Source organism: Betta splendens, chromosome 16 (assembly GCF_900634795.4).
Source record: "Betta splendens chromosome 16, fBetSpl5.4, whole genome shotgun sequence".
Taxonomy (NCBI): Eukaryota; Metazoa; Chordata; class Actinopteri; order Anabantiformes; family Osphronemidae; genus Betta; species Betta splendens.
This window is the reverse complement of record NC_040896.2, coordinates 14,000,470-14,020,796: the sequence shown is the minus strand read 5'-3', so window position 1 is coordinate 14,020,796 and position 20,327 is coordinate 14,000,470. Positions and strand designations below refer to the sequence as shown.

Below are 20,327 nucleotides of genomic sequence, written 5' to 3'. Positions count from 1 at the left end.
AGCGCTTTGTGCCGAATCAGCACTGCAGCAGTGCGTGGAGAGCACTGCTGCAGTCTAAGGTCATTAGAATGCTGTCTGTCAGCGAATCAAAGTCGTCGCCCTTCGGCCTCAGCATGAGCAAATAACAGCGTGTACGACGGGATGGAAATGTTTGGCAGCCACATTTGAAGCCTATGGCGCATTCTTCCCCCAAATTTACTCATGATTTCATAAGTTATAAAATACACATTTGCTCAACTCAAACCATGCAGGGCTTTTGATGCCACAGCTTTAATCTGGATCTAGTCGGACCGGCCTCTCATGGTGTCTGATGTCGCTTAATGTTAAGCAGCTCTGTGCAGAAACCAAAAAAAAAAGGATGTGACGCTCTTATAGGAGCAATAACACTTTACATTAGGGCCACTAGAGCTCGTTGATCTAAACCAAAGACCACGATAAAAGCTGCAGGCAGGCAGAGAAAGGGCTCGCTCAGCGGGGCTCTTCGTACAGCTGTGACATGTGGCCCAGCGACTGAGCGCCAGCGATGAGAACTATTGGGTTGCGCAGTATGGCTGGAGTCTATAGGGGGGATGTGGAGGTCTGTTCTGCATAGGCTCATGGATTCCTGAACAGTCAATGGGGCAAGGGGAGAGTTGAATATGGGAAACATCTGGATGGCAGGCGAGCACACACACACACACACACACACACACACACACACACACACACACACACACACACACACACACACACACACACACACACACACACGCCTCGTCCCTTCCTAGTGTGTTGTTAAGCTCTCCTCCCCCGTTGGTGAAACATGACCACATAATTGATTTATCCGGATGGTGTGTGTCACCTCCAGAGCTCTCAAACACCTCTGTGGCGGCCTTGACACCTTTGGCAAAACCTTACATGTCACATACACGCTGTGCACTGGAACTGGAGTCTCGTGCAGTTTAATAGCAGAGCCAACACTTCCTGCCTGTTTCACCCGTCTATAGGATGGACACGCACGCACCAAGACGGGTCAAGGAGATGTCCAGTAATCAGTGGAAATCACTAGTCGCTGTGAATTAAACCTGAGGAGTAACAGCCGCGGGGTCTCAGACTGTCTCACCTCTGTGCCGGCCACCATCGGGTTCCCCAGGTCACAAACCACCATCCTGGACTCGTTGACCATCTTGTACTCACAGTTTAGCTGAGACAAGGACTAGAGCGAGAGGGGAGGGAGGGAGGAGAAACAGCCGTGAATATCTGTCTAAATAAAAAAAAGTGACAAATAGGGATCAAGAGGGAGAGAAAAGGAGGAGGACGTGCAACATCGTCAAAGCGGGAAGAGGACGAGGGAGTGAAAAATAGATGCAGAGAAGGAGGGAACATGATGAATGCTCTGACAGTAACAACCTCATCAATCAAACAGCCCCATTACACACTCATTAACACACACACACACACACACACACACACACACACACACACACACACACACACACACACACACACACACACACACACACACACACACACACACACCATGGCTATTTCCGTGGCTACTAATGCAGCCTGTAAGTCATAATAGGAGCCTGTGGGCAGTAAAGCCCGGCTGATAGGCTTTAATCACGTCCAACGCACAGCGCCATGTGATGCTGCGTCTCCTATCCAATCACGCGTCACGCGCTCCAATCAGCTTCGCTCCCACTCATTGGCGTCCACAGAATCGTGTGTGCGTGTGTGCGCTGACCTCCGTCCATCGCTCCACTCCTATGTAGTCGGCCTCCGGCGGTATGAGCGCGCGCAGCTCCGTCTCGTAGGCGCCCTCCCCCCGGTTCGCCGCCGCGATGCTCAGCATCAGCAGGTTGTCGTTGCCGATCACCAGCTCTGAGCGGTCCCTGCGTGCGAGGCAGGACAATAAAAAAAAACAACTATTCACTCATGAAAAGGTCACAGAAAACGACGGGACGGGTGAACTTGTGACCCTCAAGTGGCGAACGCGTACTATCAAAGGCTTGGAGCACTCAGCGATGGAATGCAGCACCCCCAGCGACGCGTGCGTGTGCATGTATGTGTCATGGAGGGTGACAGGATGTTTACACAACGCTGCCATGGAGACATCGCACAGCTGGAAACACTGGAGACTGGGCTAATTCACATACATGTGGTGCCCCCCCCCCCCCCCCGGCTCACACACGCCACATGGTAAGTGAAGTATAATGTGAGCAATGTAAACGTTTCCCATTGTATGAGGCATAACAGACGTGGGGTTTTTTTGGTCTTAGCTGCATGTCTGTGTGCGGCAGGGCCAATGTTGAGTGTTTACAGGCCGAGGTCAGAGGGCGTGACTGTGGCAGCCTTACATGCTGGCCGAGAGCTGGAGGTCGGGGATGCAAACGTTGTCGTCGCCGCAGTCCAGCAGAATGTAGGCCTGAAGGAAGAGGGGGGCGGAGACGGGGCTCGTCAGGAGCTCTGCCGCAGATCACCTGCATCCGTTACACACACCAAACACCGCTTCACTCACGTGCTCCTGGAGGAAGGTGCTGCTGTAGTGATCGAGGACGGGCGGGAGGCTTTGACCGTGACTGGGAGGAGCCAAGCTGTAGTTCAGAGCCAGAGAAATGGGGCTCAGTTTGTCCCTGAACTCGTCCTCCTCCTGAGAGTGGAGCAGGTGGGTAAAATGTGGGGTTTGGTCTGCACTCGTGTGGGTTCCACACACAGCTACACACACCTTGTTTTACTCAGTGTATCGAGTCCTTACCTTCAGGTAGATGGTATAACTCAGACAGGAGCGTGGCTGGTTGTAACCCAGCGTCAGGAGCCCCGTGCGCTGAGGCTGCTGGGAGTCCAGGAAGAGCACCCTCTTGACCCCGCCCCTGGTGCCTTTCAACCAATCCAGCTGCAGCTCGGCTCTCAGCCCTGGTCAGCAGGTAAACGGAGACGGATGGAGAAGAAACAGCGAGGCTGTGAATACGGTATGTGGAGTCTACTGCAGCCAGTCATCCAGACTCTGCCCGAAGGCCCCTGAAGGCATCACCGCCGACCCACGGCCTCGAACCAGCACACTGTGCCCAGCGTCTTACTGTACCTATAGAGCTGGGGATGCCCACGCCGCTCACAGCCGCGCAGACGTCAACCCTCAGACTGGAGGAAGTGGATGGAAAGACAATTCAGGGAAAAAAGGTCAGTGTGAAAATTATTCACAACGAACACAACGATTACATACATAGCTAATTAATCAGCCCTAAACAAGGCACCTCTTCCTTCCTGCACTCCAGGGGGCAGTGGGAAAACCCGCTGAGGGGGCTGCGGTAGACACTCGGACGTGGGAAACTGGGTAACATTTCTACATTTCCTCTATTTATGTGCACATGCATGTGTAATTGCGTGTGCATGTGCGTTATCTCCTCAGTAATCAGGAGCAGGAAAGCGACCCCCACACAGGGAGCTGTTAGCGTCCACTAATCGGAGGAGGCTCGCCAGCGTATCGCAATAGGAGGCACGAGGTGAACGACTTCACGTGATCTGCTTATTTGGTTCCAGGTCGCAAACCCTAACAAGCAGAGCACAGATGTGTGTTTGTTAATAATTAGTATCCCCATTAGACGACAGCTGCTTTCCTGCGTTAAATGTGTGAGATGCAGATATGAGCTCGTGTGAGTGTGATAAAATACAGGTTTGGGTTTTGGAAATTGCTCCCTGAAGTCTTCTGACGTCTCCAGGTGGTTTCACGTGCACTGAATACACGCTGGATGTGAGCGCGAGTGTGTGTGTGTGTGTGTGTGTGTGTGTGTGTGTGTGTGTGACTGGAAATGAAACAACAGCTCTGGCTCTTGGTCGATCATTACTGTATGCAATTTTCCCCAAAATGCATCTGCTTTTCTTTCTTTTTCATTATTACTAGTAAGTGCTTTTTGTAAGTTTGCTCACAGCTCATTGAACATCTTGCAAAGGCCAAACTTTAAAACTGAAGCTTTGCAGAGCAGTAAATAAACGATCAGCGAATTTTCTTACAGATGTTTTTAAGGAGACTAGTTTTCAGTGCTTTTTAATGGCAGATTGGGCTTTTCGACAGTTGCCTGGTAGTTATTTCTCGGAAAATTGAATGATTAACCTATTGACTCAAATATAATAATAGTACAGACTGAAATGTAATATTAGTACGTCATAGGCACAAACTTCCAGCGTGTCTCACCACACAGAAGCAATAGTCCAACAATCTGCCCCCTCCGAGCCCCAGACAGGCCGAACTGTACGGTGTGATTATAAGCCACCGCTGGACATGTGTCCTGTGTGATTCAAGCCTCTAAGGTGGTTTATTAAAACAAGCTGCTTTTCTGTTTTGACAGAATTCCGCAGTTTAGTGGACCCAAACCCCAACCCCGTTCCCTTTTCACTCAGTGCCAGACACCGTGTGGACATGAGGACCTGCTGTTCAGCCAGTCCCACCGAACGTTAGGCAAAGATCCCCCTCAGCTCAAGCCCACATTGTTCGACGGCGGCCTGGTACCAATAGGAGCAATCATAAAATGAAAATAAAACACACAGTTTCAAATTAATCTCAGTCTCATAAATCCGAAATTTTCCGGGTTATAGAGTTTGAGCTAAATCACTACATTGGACACACAGAGACCTTGGCTGAGTGCAGACTGAAATATTTGTCCCGTCTGTCATAGTGTGTGATTTGTGAAATGTATACGTTTTACTGCACACAACTTTACGGTCGCACAGTTTTCATGCAGATCTGAGGCTCATCAAGCCCATGTTTGCCTAAGACTTTGATCCCTTTAACTTTAATTCACCTGCATATACACACTCGCACATATGCTCGAGGCCTGTTTCCAAATGGCAGCACAAATGATTTATATCTTACTAAGTGAAGTGTTACCACTGGACGGAGCAAATTAAACATACTCTAAGATGTCACTCTTCATTTTTAGCCTGATGGGGGCTGCTATTGTCCCACAACACAGCTGCACATGGAAGCAACAAACCTACACACATCTGGAAGAAATTGTGGACTGTGGTAAAAAACTAGAGAAACATTAAAAATATATATTATTAGTTAGATTATTCGAAAAACAGTGTGCTTGTCTTTCATTTGGAAAAAGTCCTACTGATATTAAACTGGGTTGTTGTGCTAAGTGGGTGGAATTACAGCATTGTAAAGACTTTAAAAGCTAATAGATTCAAAGCCGAAGCCGTTTCTCAGCTCTGGTGGTGGTCTTACCAGGTAACCATAAGATCTGTCTGCGGCAGGCGGCACTGGCGATCGTCGGGGTTCAGGATTTTGGGGGTCAGGATCATTTCAGCGTCCACTGACACCACAGCGCGGGACCTTAATGCAAACACGCCTGCATGACATAGTCTGACACACACAGACGTGAAAAACCTCCAAGGACGTCCTCACCTGTAAACCAACACCTCGGATGCTCCGAACGCCCCCACGATGAGGTCTGGGAGAAGAGAGAGAGAGAGAGAGAGAGAGAGAGAGAGAGAGAGAGAGAGAGCTTCAAAGAATGCCACAGATGGGACTGATTTCAAGGTCTCCAGTAATCTTCATCAGGCACCAAGACACCACACACACAGACACACAGACACAGACCTACACACACACACACACACACACACACACACACACACACATCAACTGCGATGACACTGTGACATCATCATGCCTTTCCTCTGTCATACATGAAGGATGCAGAAACGTGTGCGTGAGTGTGCGACGGCGCGTGTTCGCACATGTGTGCCTGCTGCCAGACAGGGACCCCATGCTGCATTCCAGTACCATTAGAAATTTCACAATCCTCCAATTACATTTTGCTAAACACAAACATTTCCCAACAGCGTGCTCAGCACCAGGCAGCTCCTAATTGTAAGCAGTAACAGATCTCATCTATATGTGATTTTTATTTGTTTTCATGGCTTTTCTGATGAGCACACACTTTTAATTGGCGCTCAAAGTTTAAAATAGGACTGGCATTTAATGACTGCGGTCAGGGGACACATACCAGCGAAAGCCACACACACACACACACACACACACACACACACACACACACACGTAAGAGACCTGATTAAAACAATGTAAAACTGAAGAGAAGCGTTTCATGGATTCAATTCACCCACACCAGGAACAAAACGAAGGGATGTGATCCTCAGGACCTCAGGCTGCTGAACCAGAGGTAAATGTGGCTACAGCCATGAATGTGTTTGTATTGGATTTTAAAAAGCCCATTTACATATTCCCATATGACAAACAGGAGCCAATTTGGCCATTTGGATTTGATTAATAATGCATTTTCACTTGATCATCTCATTGATTGACGGGAGACGGTTTTAGCATTAGCATCTCTGTTTTCAGTGTAGCTGGTGGAAACGCGCTCTGGAACACTTTGCCGTTCATTTGTTGTGTCTTCCCTCTCCTACGCGTTCAGGAAAAAAGGGGCTAATTGAATCAGAGAGAGGCACATCTGTTTCTGCCTTTGGCTGCAGTCACTAAGTCCCCCTGCAACCACAACATTAAACATTTAGGTGCTGTCCCCTCCTCCCCTGGGGTCCACGATGTCATTCGCAATGCGAGTGTGTGTGAGACAAAAAGATGTGGCTTTTGAAGCGGTGAAAAAAAGAGAGCACACAAGTAGGAAGAGGAGGAAACCGATAGAAAGAAAAGGAGAGTGGAGGATTGTGCACTGGGCCTTTAAACCACAGTCTGTGAAATCTATCAGGAGCAAGGTGTGTTTACAGCAGAGGGGCAGATCACTTCACTCCCAGGATGAATTCCTTCATCCAGCCTGCTGCTGAGGTTGTGTAACCCGAAAAATCGAACCGCACGCCTGCCAAACGCGTGGATACGTGTTGGACACAGTGGGTTTCTCCGCCACGTACTCGAACGCTCTGTTGTGTTTGCTCTGAAAACCGCCGCGTGACACGAGCCAGATTTGAGGATGGGGCACCTCTGGGGTTAAGTGTGTGTGAGCGCGGGGCCGCGCATGGCTGCGCCGAGGGTTAAATCGAATAACAGCCCACTTTGCTTTCCACGTCAATCCCATTTCCTTACACACAGGAAAGCTCCACTGCCACTGCTGATTTGAGGTCAGTGTGTGCGCGCGGAGGCAAACCAAACCGTACCCACACAGCAAACGGGCCGACGCGCCACAGCGTGCGCTCCACTCGTGGGGAGCGGCCTCTACGTGCATTTATAGCCTCGGTAACTGAGCTGTTTTAGCTGATGGTGTCTGTCCTGGGCTGTGAAAACACAACTTCCATCCAGGGTTTACACAAACTGTCAAGCTGTCACTGGCTGCCTGCTTGGCTGCAGGGAAGTGGCTTCGAGGGCAAAGGTCAACGGCGCATTGGAAACAAAGAAAGCGGGATTCACAGAGACATAAACGCTTTTCTGACTGATGTGGGTGTGGGATTGTTAGCTTGCCAGACAGAAATAAAACTGCATTTTTATCCTGAAATGCTCGGGAGGATCTACGCAGCTTTTTACAAGCTTGCCTAATACGGTAGATTTGTTTAAACCCCATTCAGGGACCGAATTAGAAACTTGATACACTTTCGGTAACGAGGCGATGCTGGAAACGTCCGACCTCCAACGCTTGATGTGTTTGCAATTCCCTCAACAGTTCCAGAGTGACTGGCAGATAAAACACTGCGAGCGATTGACCTTTGACCCCATGGCTGAACCAAAAAACGCCCCCGAAGGCGAGCTGACCCCTTGGTGCCCAGCTGACCCTAAATCAGGCTGCTCTCACGTAACACAGCCTCCGCTGCATTAGCACAAGCGCCAAAAACCGCCGTAGACCTGCGATGATGTGGCGCTGTTGTCGTTAAACCGCCTTCGTCGCGTGTTTGGTGAAAACGGTTCATTAAAGCCACACAGCGGCCTTAATCGCGCTGCTGTCTCGGTTCCTGCAGTAGGCTCGTATGTGGCATGTGCCATGTTAACGGGGGCATGTGGCAGCGCTAGCAGTCGCGTCATAGCGCTGATCAAACATCGCCGGCCGCTTTGAACAGTGTGACTTTACTGCGCTGCTAACGACGCGCCACGTGTGCGCATGGGCCTCGCTTCCGCCGGCCCGGCTCTTAATGACAGACGACGCAGGCGCTGCGTGTTTATGTGGCGTGTGTGTGTTGGCTCGCATCGCTCCCACCCGGGAGTTTCTGCTCCGTGTTTTTCAAGGGGGCTTTGATTCGCAGTGGGTCTGCACCGGGTCGGGCTCTGACCTGGAGCCTGGCACACACTCAACACGCTCTGACCACCGGTGAAACTGATCACGAGCCACACACGTCCCCTTGTGTGTGTGTGTGTGTGTGTGTGTGTGTGCGTGTATTTCCCCCTGATATCCTGTTTGTGGAGTGAAGAAATCTGTTATTACAGCAGAATGAAAGGAAAGAGTGAGGGCAAAGAGACTAAAAAAAAACAGGTAAAACTAAACAAATTCTCATTTTCTGCCTAATCTGTGGAGAACAAAGCCAAAGAAATGCTGAGAGCAGAGCGACTCCAAATTAGGGAGAAAACAAGGCAGTAAAACACCGGTTTTACAGACCTGCTTTGTTTCAAATGCTTTTTTCCTGGACATAAAAAGCTTCACACTCGTTTAAGAAATCCTCTTCTTCACGGGTTTGTTATGATTGTAGTGAAGATTGCAATAGGTTTTGTGGTGTCAGACACTTGAGGCCTCTGCTAAAGTAAGTAGGTGGCACAGACAGAAGGCGATTCATGTAATTTGACTTCAGGGAAATGGGCTGAAGCTCGTCTGGCAGACTGAACACGCAGATCATGTATTATTACACTTCTCATGTTTTCTGTCCATCATCAGTGCTGTAAACCCCCGATGGATCCACTGGAACTCATCCTCATATCCCCCTCATCTGACTGATGACTTTACCAGAAAACAACGGGAGCAAAGCGAAGCGCGAGGGGACGATGAAATGTGGCGGACAAGAATGAAGAGGAGGGAGGCTGTAATGAGAGGAGCTGGAAGGAAAGTGGAGAAGCGGAGGAATGCAACTCAGGGGAAGAATTTTGATTATAAGATGGGGAGCGGAGTGGTCGGCTGGTTGAGGGGGCGCAGTTACCCGGGTACTGATTGTTGTCCAGGTCTTGGCCCCCCCTCACGGTAAAGCCGTACCCGGGCAGGCCGGCGCCGGGGGTCCGGGCCGCTCGCAGCTCCTGGCTCAGCGTCAGACCTCGTGCGCTCACGTCCCTGTTGCCGTTGAAGATCAGGACCCGGCCGCCGCGCTCCTCGCCCCCGAAGGGGCAGCCCACCGCCACGTCTGAGGGGCGACACACACAGAAAGCACATGGTTTGCACATCAGGACGGTTCAGGCCCCTCTGAGACGGAGGGAGAGGAAAGCAGTCAGGTGGACGGAAAAGAGCTCGACCTTCGCTTCACTGGGCTGGAGGAAAGTCGCCGTTTACGTCTTTCCTTTCATTTTCCGTTAGTGCCGCTCATTTCTGTATCTTGTCTCTATTTTCTCCAAAAAGAGACAAGACCCGGCCAGTTAGCTTAGCTTAGCAGCCGACGCACACTGGTCACGTTCTAGAGGTAATTAGGGGGGAAAACACGCTCACTTCTCCCTGATATGAAGCTGAGAGCAGCTGGTATCAACGGTCTGATTAACGGTCATCAACAAAGACAACAAACATGTAGCGAACACCTGATCTAAATATAGATTAGACATATAAACATAGACCCAATATAACCCAAACAGGCGTAAGTGCTGTATACTGTCCGGCACCGGTGTTGTTCAGCTCGGTTCTGACTGTCCAAACACCTCTAGACATCCTGTTTGTCTCCAGACCCCCTCTTTCTCAGCCTAAACAACTAGCTCCACATGAAGCAGATTGTGGGGTAGAGAGGATAAATGCAACCATGTGTGTGCGCGAGTGTATATAAGAGCCTGCGTGCGCACACGTCTGTGTGTCCATGTGTGGGTACGTATGTCTGTATGACCGTGGAGAAAAAAACGGACCTGTACACATAACGTGAAAGTCGTTCGCGGGCACTGCTCAACAAGCTGCCACGCAACGCACACATGCACAGGGAGACAGTCCGTGGAACACCCACTGGGATGACTGGGAGCAAAACTATAGGAGGCTGTTACCCACAGACATTCTGGGAGTGATGGGGACAGAAATCCAGCACGGGCGGGTAAAAATTAAAAACACAGAGCCGCATGCCAAATTAAATTAGCTAAATTGTAAGGTTCCAACGGCTGACACTGAACAAAACCGGGGCGATGAGAGGAGCCGGGGATGGTTCTGCTTTGGTGAAGAATGTTGGATATGGACCCATGGGCGGACAAAGAGGCTCAGTGTCATCCCAGGAAGAGAAGGAGAGAAGGATCTGCCATCGATTATACAAGAACACAGGTAGACGTCAATTTAGCAGTTCACTGGAACTGCTGAAAAACGCATTGCGTTTCCGTGGTGACACCAAAACCAAATCATGCCCAGACGTGGACGTGCGCTCATCACATTAACTCTCAACAAGTCGGCTCTTGTTTGTCACTGGAGCCACTCGAGGGGATCCATGTCCTTTCAAGCGCCCTCAGAGACTCTCACACCCTGATGTCATTGACTTTTTCTGTCCAGAGAAAGCTTCAGCATTGATTCCAATGGTTATTGATCTAATGGTTAAAGGCTTTAAATGGATGGGAGACTTGTTAACACATGCTGCTCATAAATAAATAAAACATAAATCAGTGGAATTGATGTCATACGAAGGCCAGATGTGCATCCGTTCACTCATTTAAGGCAGCTAACTGCTAACTCCTGCAAGTGTGTGTGTGTGTGTGTATGTGTGTCTGTGTGTGTGTTTTTGTCCAATCAATGTGAGGATAAAACAAACATATTGAAGAGGAATGAACTCTGGGCTGCAGGACAAAAAGCCCCAGATGATTTTATCTCAGGGCACATCTGGTGAGTTATAAATAACCCCAGCACACACACACACACACACACACACACACACACACACACACACAGCCTTAACCCTGATCATCGCAGGAGGAAACAAGTTCATACGACTTTAATCGTTGAACTTCCTGATTGGCTAAAGGACTTCAAGTGTTCTCAAACAGCAGCATCTGATAGGATTTCCTCAGGCCGAGACGAAACAGTTCAAGAGGCACAGGAAACACAAAAAAAGATTTGTCTGCCGTTGGGATTAGCTCCACAGATCTTTGATGAGCTTCACGCCGTACCATTGTATCCATCTTGGTTGACGTCTCCCAGCGGCGCTATCGCCGTGCCGAAGCGGCCGAAGGTGTGTGTGCCGGTGAGGGCGACGGGATCGGAGAAGGTGAGCGGGGCCGTCTGCAGGTAGAGGTAGACCCTCCCCACCTCCCTGGGTTTGCTCTCCAGCTCCCTCTCCATGTAGAGCGGAGCTCCAACCAGCACGTCGTCCGTCCTGCGGACACAAAGCTTCGATTTCTATGCTCGGGGAGGGAGGGAATGAGGCTGGAGCTTCGCTCACCCATCTCCATTCAAGTCAGTGACAGCCACGGAGTAGCCGAAGTAGGAAGCCATCTGGGGGACAGGCGAGGACAGAACATGAGAACTCTGGGCTGTCTCCGCCGTATGGCCGTTTGCCCTCGACCCTAACTCCTACCTGCTCTCCGGTGAAGTTCAGAATGAAGGTGAGGTTGGTGGAGTTGATCATCGCCACCTGAAACGAGCACATGTGAGCACAGAAACAATAGCAGCTTCATAGAGCAGCAGGCATTGTCCTGCAGCACAGCAGGAGCAGACCGGGCCAAGGCGTCTGACGAACAGGCTCATGAGGAATGCACGAAAAAAAAAAGGCAGCAACCGCAATAAAGGTTTTCATTGAGCTCAGGCCCCTTCATGTTCCCGTCCACGCCGCCACCGTCGTCTTTGAGACTTTACCATTTTACCCCCATCTTTCTCTCCTTCTCCCCCCCGATTCTTACCCCGGTCATGGAGAGAAATGAGGGGGGGGTTGAGAATTCCTTCATAAGACCTAAAATAACAACCACATGGAGACAGCCGGGGGCTACGCACACACACACGCACGCACGCACGCACGCACGCACGCACGCACGCACGCACGCACGCACGCACGCACGCACGCACGCACGCACGCACGCACGCACGCACGCACACACACACACACACACACACACACACACACACACACACACACACACACACACACACACACACGCTGGACGATGCACATTGATCCAATCACAGATTTCTCAGAGACATACAAAACAGGGATAGACTTACAGACACAGACAGATGAGGGTGTGTAAACACAAATATTAAATCACACGTTTGGACGTCAGCCTCTCTGTGTTCTGAACTGTCACACTGGATCAGGGTTTACAGCTGCTCCAGCTGCATCCATCCCTCCTGAGACCCCTCCTAATGCTGGCTACCAGCCCCCTCCTCTGCCATGCTCGCGGTGCACCCTCCGTACAGGAAGCTGGTCCCGCACCGGCTTCAGTGCCCACATATCAGATTCACAGCGCGTGCACAGCCCTGCGGTTGCGGCCCGGGTCAGACCTGGGGGCCGTGCGTGTGTGGTGAAGGGTGAGCGGGGGTCAGGCGGGGTCACCCCCCCTCCACATGCGGCGGAAGCTGCGTGTCATTAGGCAGGACTGATGCAGTCGGCCCTGGCGACGCGTTCCCATAAGCAGTGTGCATGGACACAGTCTACTAGCGCACTGGAGGCTCACAGGGCCTTCCCTCCTGCTGTGCAAAGATGATCATCACACCAGAAGGGTCTCCTCTAGGTGTTCAGCTGGGTTTCACATCATCATTTCCCTCCTCACTTGCCGGCCAACAGTGCCTTTTCTGGCACCGCGTCTGCCCTGCATGCGTGCATTCAGCTAATCTGCTCACAGCTCCATACTCACGTATCCAAAGCTCTTGGCTCCTCTCGGAACTCCGGCTATCAGCTCTGTCAAACATGGAAACAAGAAGAGGAGTTAAACGAGTGTGAATGCCAAAAAGAATAGTGACACCCCCCCCCCCCCCCCCCCCCCCCCCCGTTCAGCCCATCCTGTCGGGACGGCGAGTGTCGCCGGGTGAACGGATGCTTCGGCTCTGCTCGGATGCTGATTGATGAGTGCGGTGCTGCAGACTCATAGGGACGATCTGAGGGTCCCACCCTCAGAGAGAAGACGGAGACTCTACCCAACAGGCCTAGCCACAGGCCCATAAACTAGGACTTCCCAGCTCTATCTTTGCTCAGAACTCCCATCTACAACCAGGGTTTGGGGAACATGACCACAACAAGCCTAGTACCACAACACAACACATCAGCAGGCATGTGCAACCTCTTAGCGCTCACTTTAAGACCCTCTGACATATGCTGCGCCTGGAGGAGGTGACGGGGCCTCTTCAGGATGGAAGCGGGGGCCTGTAGACGCAAAACGGCCCCTTAAAGATTCGACTAAGCAAAAGGCTTTGATGGACGGGAAATTATAAACAGGAAGAGGAGGTGGCGTGAGATAGGAACAAATACGTGTAGCTGAAGCTGGATCTGGTGCTAGAGTTAGAGTTCTCTACAGTTTAGTTAATAAAAGAACTGATAAACCAAAGGCAAAAGGAATGAAGTGATCTGTAGGAGGCACGAGAAGACATGTGAATAAAAGATTACATCCCTGGCAGGTCACCAGTCTGTGAAAAATAAACGATTTATACTTTCCTATTATTTATTTCTTCGAGAATTGATTTTGGCCTAAACAGTGCATATTTGGAGAGGACCCTCTTCGCTGCACATCTTTTACAAAATCTTGCTCCACAACGACACCCAATATTTTAAATCCAGGAGAAATCCTGGCCCAGCTCTCAACCTGAAGAGGTCCGCGGAGCCTGCCACTAATCATGCTAATCAGTCAAAGCGCAGCACAGGAAATCCCTTTATCAGCGCTTCCTGACGTCCCGTTGCCCGGGGTCACGACCCCAGACTCAGAGGAGCACTTCTCGTTTCTGCATCTGAGTCCGGAGCCCGTCGCCCGGCTGCCGTCCGGCCCGTGATCGCGCTGCAGACGGTCGGGGGGGGGGGGGGGGGGGGGGTTGTTGCACGCGGCCAGCGAGGGGATCCGTGTGCTGCTGCATGTGGTTAGTCGTAAAGAATTCCTGGCTTTCTCACCTTGTTCTGAGTCTCCTGTAAACTCTCCCACCGCCACAGAGTAACCTAGGAGGAAATCAGTTGCACATGATGACATTAAGCCCAAAGTGAGTAGTCGCCACATATAATTCACATTCTGATATTTTTTTACGTGCGAGTGCTTGTTACCGAGGTAGCTGTTGTCGTGTGTATTCTCAGCCGCCCGAGTGTGTTTCTCCCCTGCAACCTGCCGCAGCATGGCCTTCAAGGAGTAGCCGTTCAGTATCTCAGCGACGCCCGCCGTCATCACCTGACCTGCACAGACGCAGGAAAAACAAGCATCCGGGATGAGATCGTCTCATCTGTTAACGCCCGGCGGCTGCAGCTCGGACCCCCGCGAGGGGAGCAGAACCTGCAGGAGCTGGTCTGCCTGACCCCCCCCCCCCCCCCCCCCTCCTCCAGCTAAAACAGATCGTTTGGCAGAGGAATAGCTGGAAAAACACCCCCGTGCTCCTTTATGAGCCCTGGAGAACGTGCCGGTCCTTTTCCTTAATGATAGGTGTGCGCACACAAACTACACCCTTCCTCAGCTGCCGAACAAGAGGTCGCGTAAACAAATGATTTTATCGTGGCTGCCCTCGAACCTCGCATAAATCCTCTTTACTGTATGTGTGAATAGGAGCCGAGGGGGATGTGGGGGGAAACGTGGCCTCCTCGCCCTCCTCCAGCTCCTCTTCCACCTCCTCCCTCCCGTCCTCTGTCATATTGTTCCACGGGTTTATCTCCCGGCGTAAGGTATCACGATATCAACATATCAAACCCCAGTGTGATGGATGAGACCCCACGTCCGGGCCTGTTGCCCTCCATGGTGTCTTTATGCCCAAAGACAACGCGACTGTAGCGAGGGAGCTTATTTTCGGATGATTCAGGCTAAAGATAATCGTTGCGTATTAGAGGCCATAAAATCCAGGCTGAGTGCTGTCCTAAACACGTGGAGGAAGTGTTTTAACTGAAGGCAGCCAGCCTTGCCATGCTGAGGGCACACAGAGGGAGTCCATTAGAGCCGTCTACGATGCCTGCGAGCTGCAGCATTCATTATTCATCCGCATGGAACAACACACGCACCGCATCCAGATCACAGAGACAGCTCGCCTCTCCCTGCTTTTGAGAACAAAACGTGTGTCTAGGAGCCGCAGAGAGACGAGGCCGGAGGCTGCGGGGGGGCGGGCGCTGATCAATACTCGTCTTCCTGCAGGGACCAGCAGCTGCAGGGCTGCCAGCTAAATTAGGATAAGTGAGGAGAAGAGGAGTCGATGGGAAAGGGCACGAGTTCCAGAGCAGCTGAACTCTGACACGGGCTGTGTCTGCGCCGACTAAACACACTTCATCCCTTTTGCTCAGAAGGAGATCCGTCTCTCAGCTCCTCTGGCTCCATCCCTTCTCATCTTCCACGCTAGGAGCCCGCTGTCCTCCCTGCTCTCTGTCTTTCAGGCTGCACCAAACCTTCCCTCTCCTCACAGTTTTTCCAGGCCTCTCCTCACTTTGTCACAGCCCTTCCAGCAGTCAATGACCCCTCCACCAGCCCATTACAGAACTCAAACACCCACTTCCTCTTACGCTCGTGAAGTAAATGAGCGAGGAAAAGAGACATTTCTTTCCACCTTCTCGTCTGTACCGGAATGAAACAGCACACGGGCGTGTACGTGGGCTGCCCTCACTGTTAAACCCATAGTGTGGATTCGTTTCTCATCTGAACCCCATCCACCTCTGACATCATTGCATGGACCAAACGCCGGTTTCGACACTGCTGCCGCCATTACCTTGCCAGTAAAAACTTCCAGGTCCTCCCACCACTAGACGTCCTTCCTGGAATAAACGAAATTAGTCAGGGTTATTCATGTGACAGAAACTGGCCAGAGAGTTTGTGATTGTCAGTGTGTTTGTAAGATCTGGAGAGGTCCTGGTCTTTGTGTGTGTGTGTGTGTGTGTGTGTGTGTGTGTGTGTGTGTGTGTGTGTGTGTGTGTGTGTGTGTGTGTGTGTGTGAGCACATATGATTCCTGCTGTCCTGCCTGTTGACATCCTGTGGAGAATGACAGAATGACAGCTTCCTGTACAGGAGGGTAGAGGTGGACTATGAGACAGAGGTCAAGGGTCATGCAGGCTCTATACTGGAAGAATGTGTGTGTTTGGGTCCATTGTGCTCAGATGCGATGGGTCACATCAGCAGCGGAGGCTCCTCTGGGGAGCACGCTCTCATCTTGCCCATAAATCTCTGCAGGGGGAGGTCTGCGTCCGTGGAAGCGCCTGTTTGCATTGTGGGAGGAAACTAGATGTGGATGCGGTCCTCACCTTGGTGAAATCCACACTGAAGCCAGCCTGGCAGAACCCCTGTCCCTCCGGGTCCGGATCATCTGAGAGCCACGTAATGAAACATGTCACGAGAAGCAGTGAGCGTCACATGAGCAAATGACTCATGTAACTGTGCAGAAAGCGCGGCTTCTATCAACAGCAACATAAATGGAGATATTGATAAAAAGCCTGTTACACTTAGTCGCACTTAGGTGTGTTTCTGCTTAAATGAAGGCATCTAACGGCGCGTGAAGACATAAAACACGTGCACATAATGAATCGCTCTCTATTTCCGAGGGCCCCTGAGGTGAGGCCTGATGATGTGCTACGACGCGCGTGTTCACATAAACAAAGTGGGAGTTCTTGTCCTGTCTGACTAAACCCTAAAATAAAGGCAGAACGCTGCTGGAGGCAGAAACGTGGACCCAGACACATGATAAAGAAATAATCCCCTGCCCAGAGAACGGCACTGGATTATTCCCCCTCCTAATGTTCACTCAGCGCTGACATAAACAACTAAATAGAGACGTTTAACTTTCTCTATGCAAAGCAGAACACGTGGAGGGCGATAAGGCCTGCGTTTGATCCGCTGCTTATGATGTGCCGCCCGATAGCCTCAGCTTCTCCCTATCACACCCTCCTATCGCCTGCATCGGCGAAGGGTGAGAGTGAAGAGGGAGAGGAGGGAATAAATGCAGCAGAGATAAGAGGTGTGTGTGTGTGTGTGTGTGTGTGGGGGGGGGGGCAGGAAAGTCCCTGAATCCTACTTAGACCGATGACAGAGGCAAAAGGAGGCGACGGAGCAGCAGATGAACTGTCTGAGAGGCTGAGTGTGTGCAAGTTGATGTTGATGTGGAGGGTCGTGAAGCATCAGGCCAAGTCACTGGCTGGCGAAATATAGGTCAGACTCTCAGCAACTCGCCCGCGTTACGTGAGCAGGTCGTGCCATTCGTCCGCCTCTGTCATCGCGCAAATGCACAGCAGAGGGAGGAATTTTTGTTTGTTCAAATATTGGAAACGCTTGGAAAACACGCTGTCAGCACCTCGGTAGGTAGTGATTTCACTGACAGCTGTTGACGGCGAGGTCTGTGGATTGGTCTAAATAGCTTCGACGCAGCTTCGGGCTCTTCAAACACATTAGCTCTGCACCGCTCTAAACAAGATTCGTTTCTTTGATGTCGGCCTGATGCAAAAATGGAAACGTCAGCGAGGCGTCGCCTGTAAATACAGAGCGACATGTTGGTTCATGGACTATAAAGCGGACAGAGGCCGTGACTCACTGGTCCTGCAGGGCGAGTACTCGGCGTAGGCGCTGAAGTTCTGCACGGCCACGTAGCAGGTCCCCACGGGCTCCTTGTCGGCGCTCAGCTTCACCGTCCGCCAGTGGTAGAGCGGGGCGCACGCCTGGACAACGACAACAGCCTCATTCCCAGCGGACGCCACCGCGGCTGCAACGCACCCACTCCACCGCCAGCACTCACCACCACTTTGCCCCGGTGCGACCGCACCGACGCGCCGAACCACTGCTGCGACTTAAACTCCACGGGCTCCCTGGTGCCGTTCACCTTCACCATCCTGTTATCTGGAGGCGGAGACAGACAGACGGGGGGGGGGGGTTTATAAGGAGGAGATGAAAGAGACGCTGATATTGAGTGTGGTGACGTGACACCAGTGGCTGTGTGCAGAAAGTCTTAAACCGGCCCATAAGAAACATCAAAACCCCATTCGCCCCCCAGAAGAAGACAGTTGTCAGGAAACTGGAGGGTCAAAGCTTTTCCCATAAAACACAGTAAGAGACTCCTTCCAGGAACTGAACACACACAAGCATATTATGGACATTTTCCAGCCGGCTCGCAATAGTGTGTCAGATGCGGCCGTAAGTGTGTTTGTTGTTGTGTTATTAAAGACCGGCTGCCTCAGTGACGCGCACATACAGCAATACAGCTGTTGATCCGCTCGTACGTGTGCTGTCTGTCCATCGTTGCTCCCACATTCCGACCCTCCTCCACCCGCCGCTGCCATGACATCACACATCTGCATAACGTCACAGGCACACGCGTAATAGGGTGCACGTGAGGCTGGATGTTAACCAGCGCCGCGCGCACACGCACACGCGCGCGCGCAAACACAGGCACGCACACATGCACAAACACACACACACACACACACACATGCGCGCACACAAGCACAAACACACACACGCACGCACACACGCACGCACGCACACACACACACACACACACACACGCACACACACACACACAGAGGTCCCTGTCATCAATCACCTCATGCTTTCGCACACATTAGTCCTTCCTTGTTTATTCTTCTGCTCAACTTCAGCAATTTCTGCAAAAAATATGTTGTTTAATAGACGGAGAATTGGGGAACTTGTTCTCACATCAGAGGAATTGCCCTCATCCTCGTGGAGCCTTGCTTTAATTGAGGCAGAACACTGAAGTCATGCTTGCGTCAGATGATTAACTATCAGCTGTTCCATTTACATATGGTTTTCTTTGAGACATCCACTGATCTGCAACCAGCACACTGCAGATATCTGCTCCAGCTCCAACTTCCGTCTTATGTTTCAAAGCTTTTGATTCTGCGTTTACAGCTTTCTCTGAACTGAATTTAATTAACTCAGCGGGTTGAAGGCAAATTAACTTCCGCCGTATCAAAAAAAGAAGGGTCTTTCTGTTTCACGGTCCTCTAATTGATAAGGTTGACGGACCAAAGAGGTGGATGCACAGACTGATGGAGAACAAGAGAGCGGAGAAAAAAAAGAATACATTTTGGAGATTTAATAAAAAGCAGACCTCGCCCAATCCCCCTTTCTTCTGAAGGAGAACAAAATTCCCATGTGCACACAGTTTACCCGCCTCCCTCGCTCGCTCGCTCTCTCTCTCTCTCTGTCTTGCTTTTTCACTTGTTCAGATGGAAAAGCACGCATCACACATACAAAGGCTGATTGGACAATTAGAACTGATGATAATATATTGAAAACCATAATCAGCGCAACGTGGGCTTGTGTGACTGAAACCCGCCAGCCACCTTTTTCATTACACGGAGCTGATGAGACCCATATGTCTTATCTGTGGCTTTTGCAACAGCACATGTGCCACCTCGTTTGCACACACACAAACACACACACACACACACACACACACACACACACACACACACACACACACACACACAATAAAACAAACAAATAAAAACGTTCAGGTAACTCACTGGAGTTATCAAACGGTATCTGCCTGCAGCTGTCAGGCGCCCCGTGCCGTGGGCAGTAGTAAACGGCCCCGGCCTCCACGATGCCCGGCTGGGAGGTGTTCGCCTTCGGAGCCCCCACCAACACGCTGATCCTGGCGGGGAAAAGGAGACGAGACATGCGGCGGAGTGCGTACAAAGCGCAAACACGCGTGGGTCGCTTGTTCATCAGTTTCTCCTCTGTTTCATTATTCTCGTGTGTGCAACTGTTGTACAGGTACGACCCTGACGAGGCTGCGCCTTTTCTGATGCCGCCACTCACGTGCTGCTGTCTGTGGACGCCTGGTAGAAGTCCACAGAATACCCGAAATAACTTCCACTGGGGCCCTTGTAAACCGTGGGACGCTCCGCGTGCAGGTTAAAACTCCACACTCCACGCAGCGCCGGCCAAAGCAGCGCCCCGAAAATAAAGATCCCAGTGGAGGAAACGCGGTCCCACGAACGCTCCATCCTCGGCGAACACGGCGGCCAGTTGCACTGGACCCAAACACCCTGGGCGAATGGGAGAGAGAGAGAGAGAGAGAGAGAGATGCGCACGAGCGAGGAAAATGTTTCGCGCGTTAATTCTGCCAACCGCCTGTCACCGCAGCGCGCTGCCGCCTAGAACCGTTCCCCGCACCCTGAACCCACCAGA

At 51.3% G+C, this 20,327-nt stretch overlaps 1 protein-coding gene and 1 long non-coding RNA gene across 2 annotated transcripts in view; one reads left to right on the top strand and one right to left on the bottom strand.

The window, feature by feature from the left end:
- itga8 (integrin, alpha 8) overlaps positions 1-20,327 on the bottom strand; it is a 26,404-nt gene extending 6,077 nt beyond the window's left edge. The window contains exons 1-21 of the mRNA XM_041067686.2: positions 19,956-20,327; positions 19,658-19,788; positions 17,908-18,008; positions 17,707-17,830; positions 16,427-16,488; positions 15,897-15,942; positions 14,266-14,391; positions 14,119-14,163; positions 12,878-12,921; positions 11,605-11,661; positions 11,470-11,522; positions 11,198-11,403; positions 9,067-9,264; positions 5,387-5,432; positions 5,207-5,314; positions 3,065-3,120; positions 2,738-2,895; positions 2,501-2,632; positions 2,340-2,407; positions 1,727-1,874; positions 1,103-1,195 (exon numbers count right to left, since the gene is read on the bottom strand). Of these exons, the coding sequence (XP_040923620.1) occupies positions 1,103-1,195; positions 1,727-1,874; positions 2,340-2,407; positions 2,501-2,632; positions 2,738-2,895; positions 3,065-3,120; positions 5,207-5,314; positions 5,387-5,432; positions 9,067-9,264; positions 11,198-11,403; positions 11,470-11,522; positions 11,605-11,661; positions 12,878-12,921; positions 14,119-14,163; positions 14,266-14,391; positions 15,897-15,942; positions 16,427-16,488; positions 17,707-17,830; positions 17,908-18,008; positions 19,658-19,788; positions 19,956-20,143 (2,190 nt within the window). The 5' untranslated portion in view covers positions 20,144-20,327. The remainder of the gene's footprint in view (positions 1-1,102; positions 1,196-1,726; positions 1,875-2,339; positions 2,408-2,500; positions 2,633-2,737; positions 2,896-3,064; positions 3,121-5,206; positions 5,315-5,386; positions 5,433-9,066; positions 9,265-11,197; positions 11,404-11,469; positions 11,523-11,604; positions 11,662-12,877; positions 12,922-14,118; positions 14,164-14,265; positions 14,392-15,896; positions 15,943-16,426; positions 16,489-17,706; positions 17,831-17,907; positions 18,009-19,657; positions 19,789-19,955) is intronic.
- LOC121201696 (uncharacterized) lies at positions 2,893-4,730 on the top strand. The gene is made up of 3 exons (XR_005896757.2): positions 2,893-3,159; positions 3,255-3,482; positions 4,326-4,730. It is a non-coding gene; the product is annotated as an uncharacterized LOC121201696 (long non-coding RNA).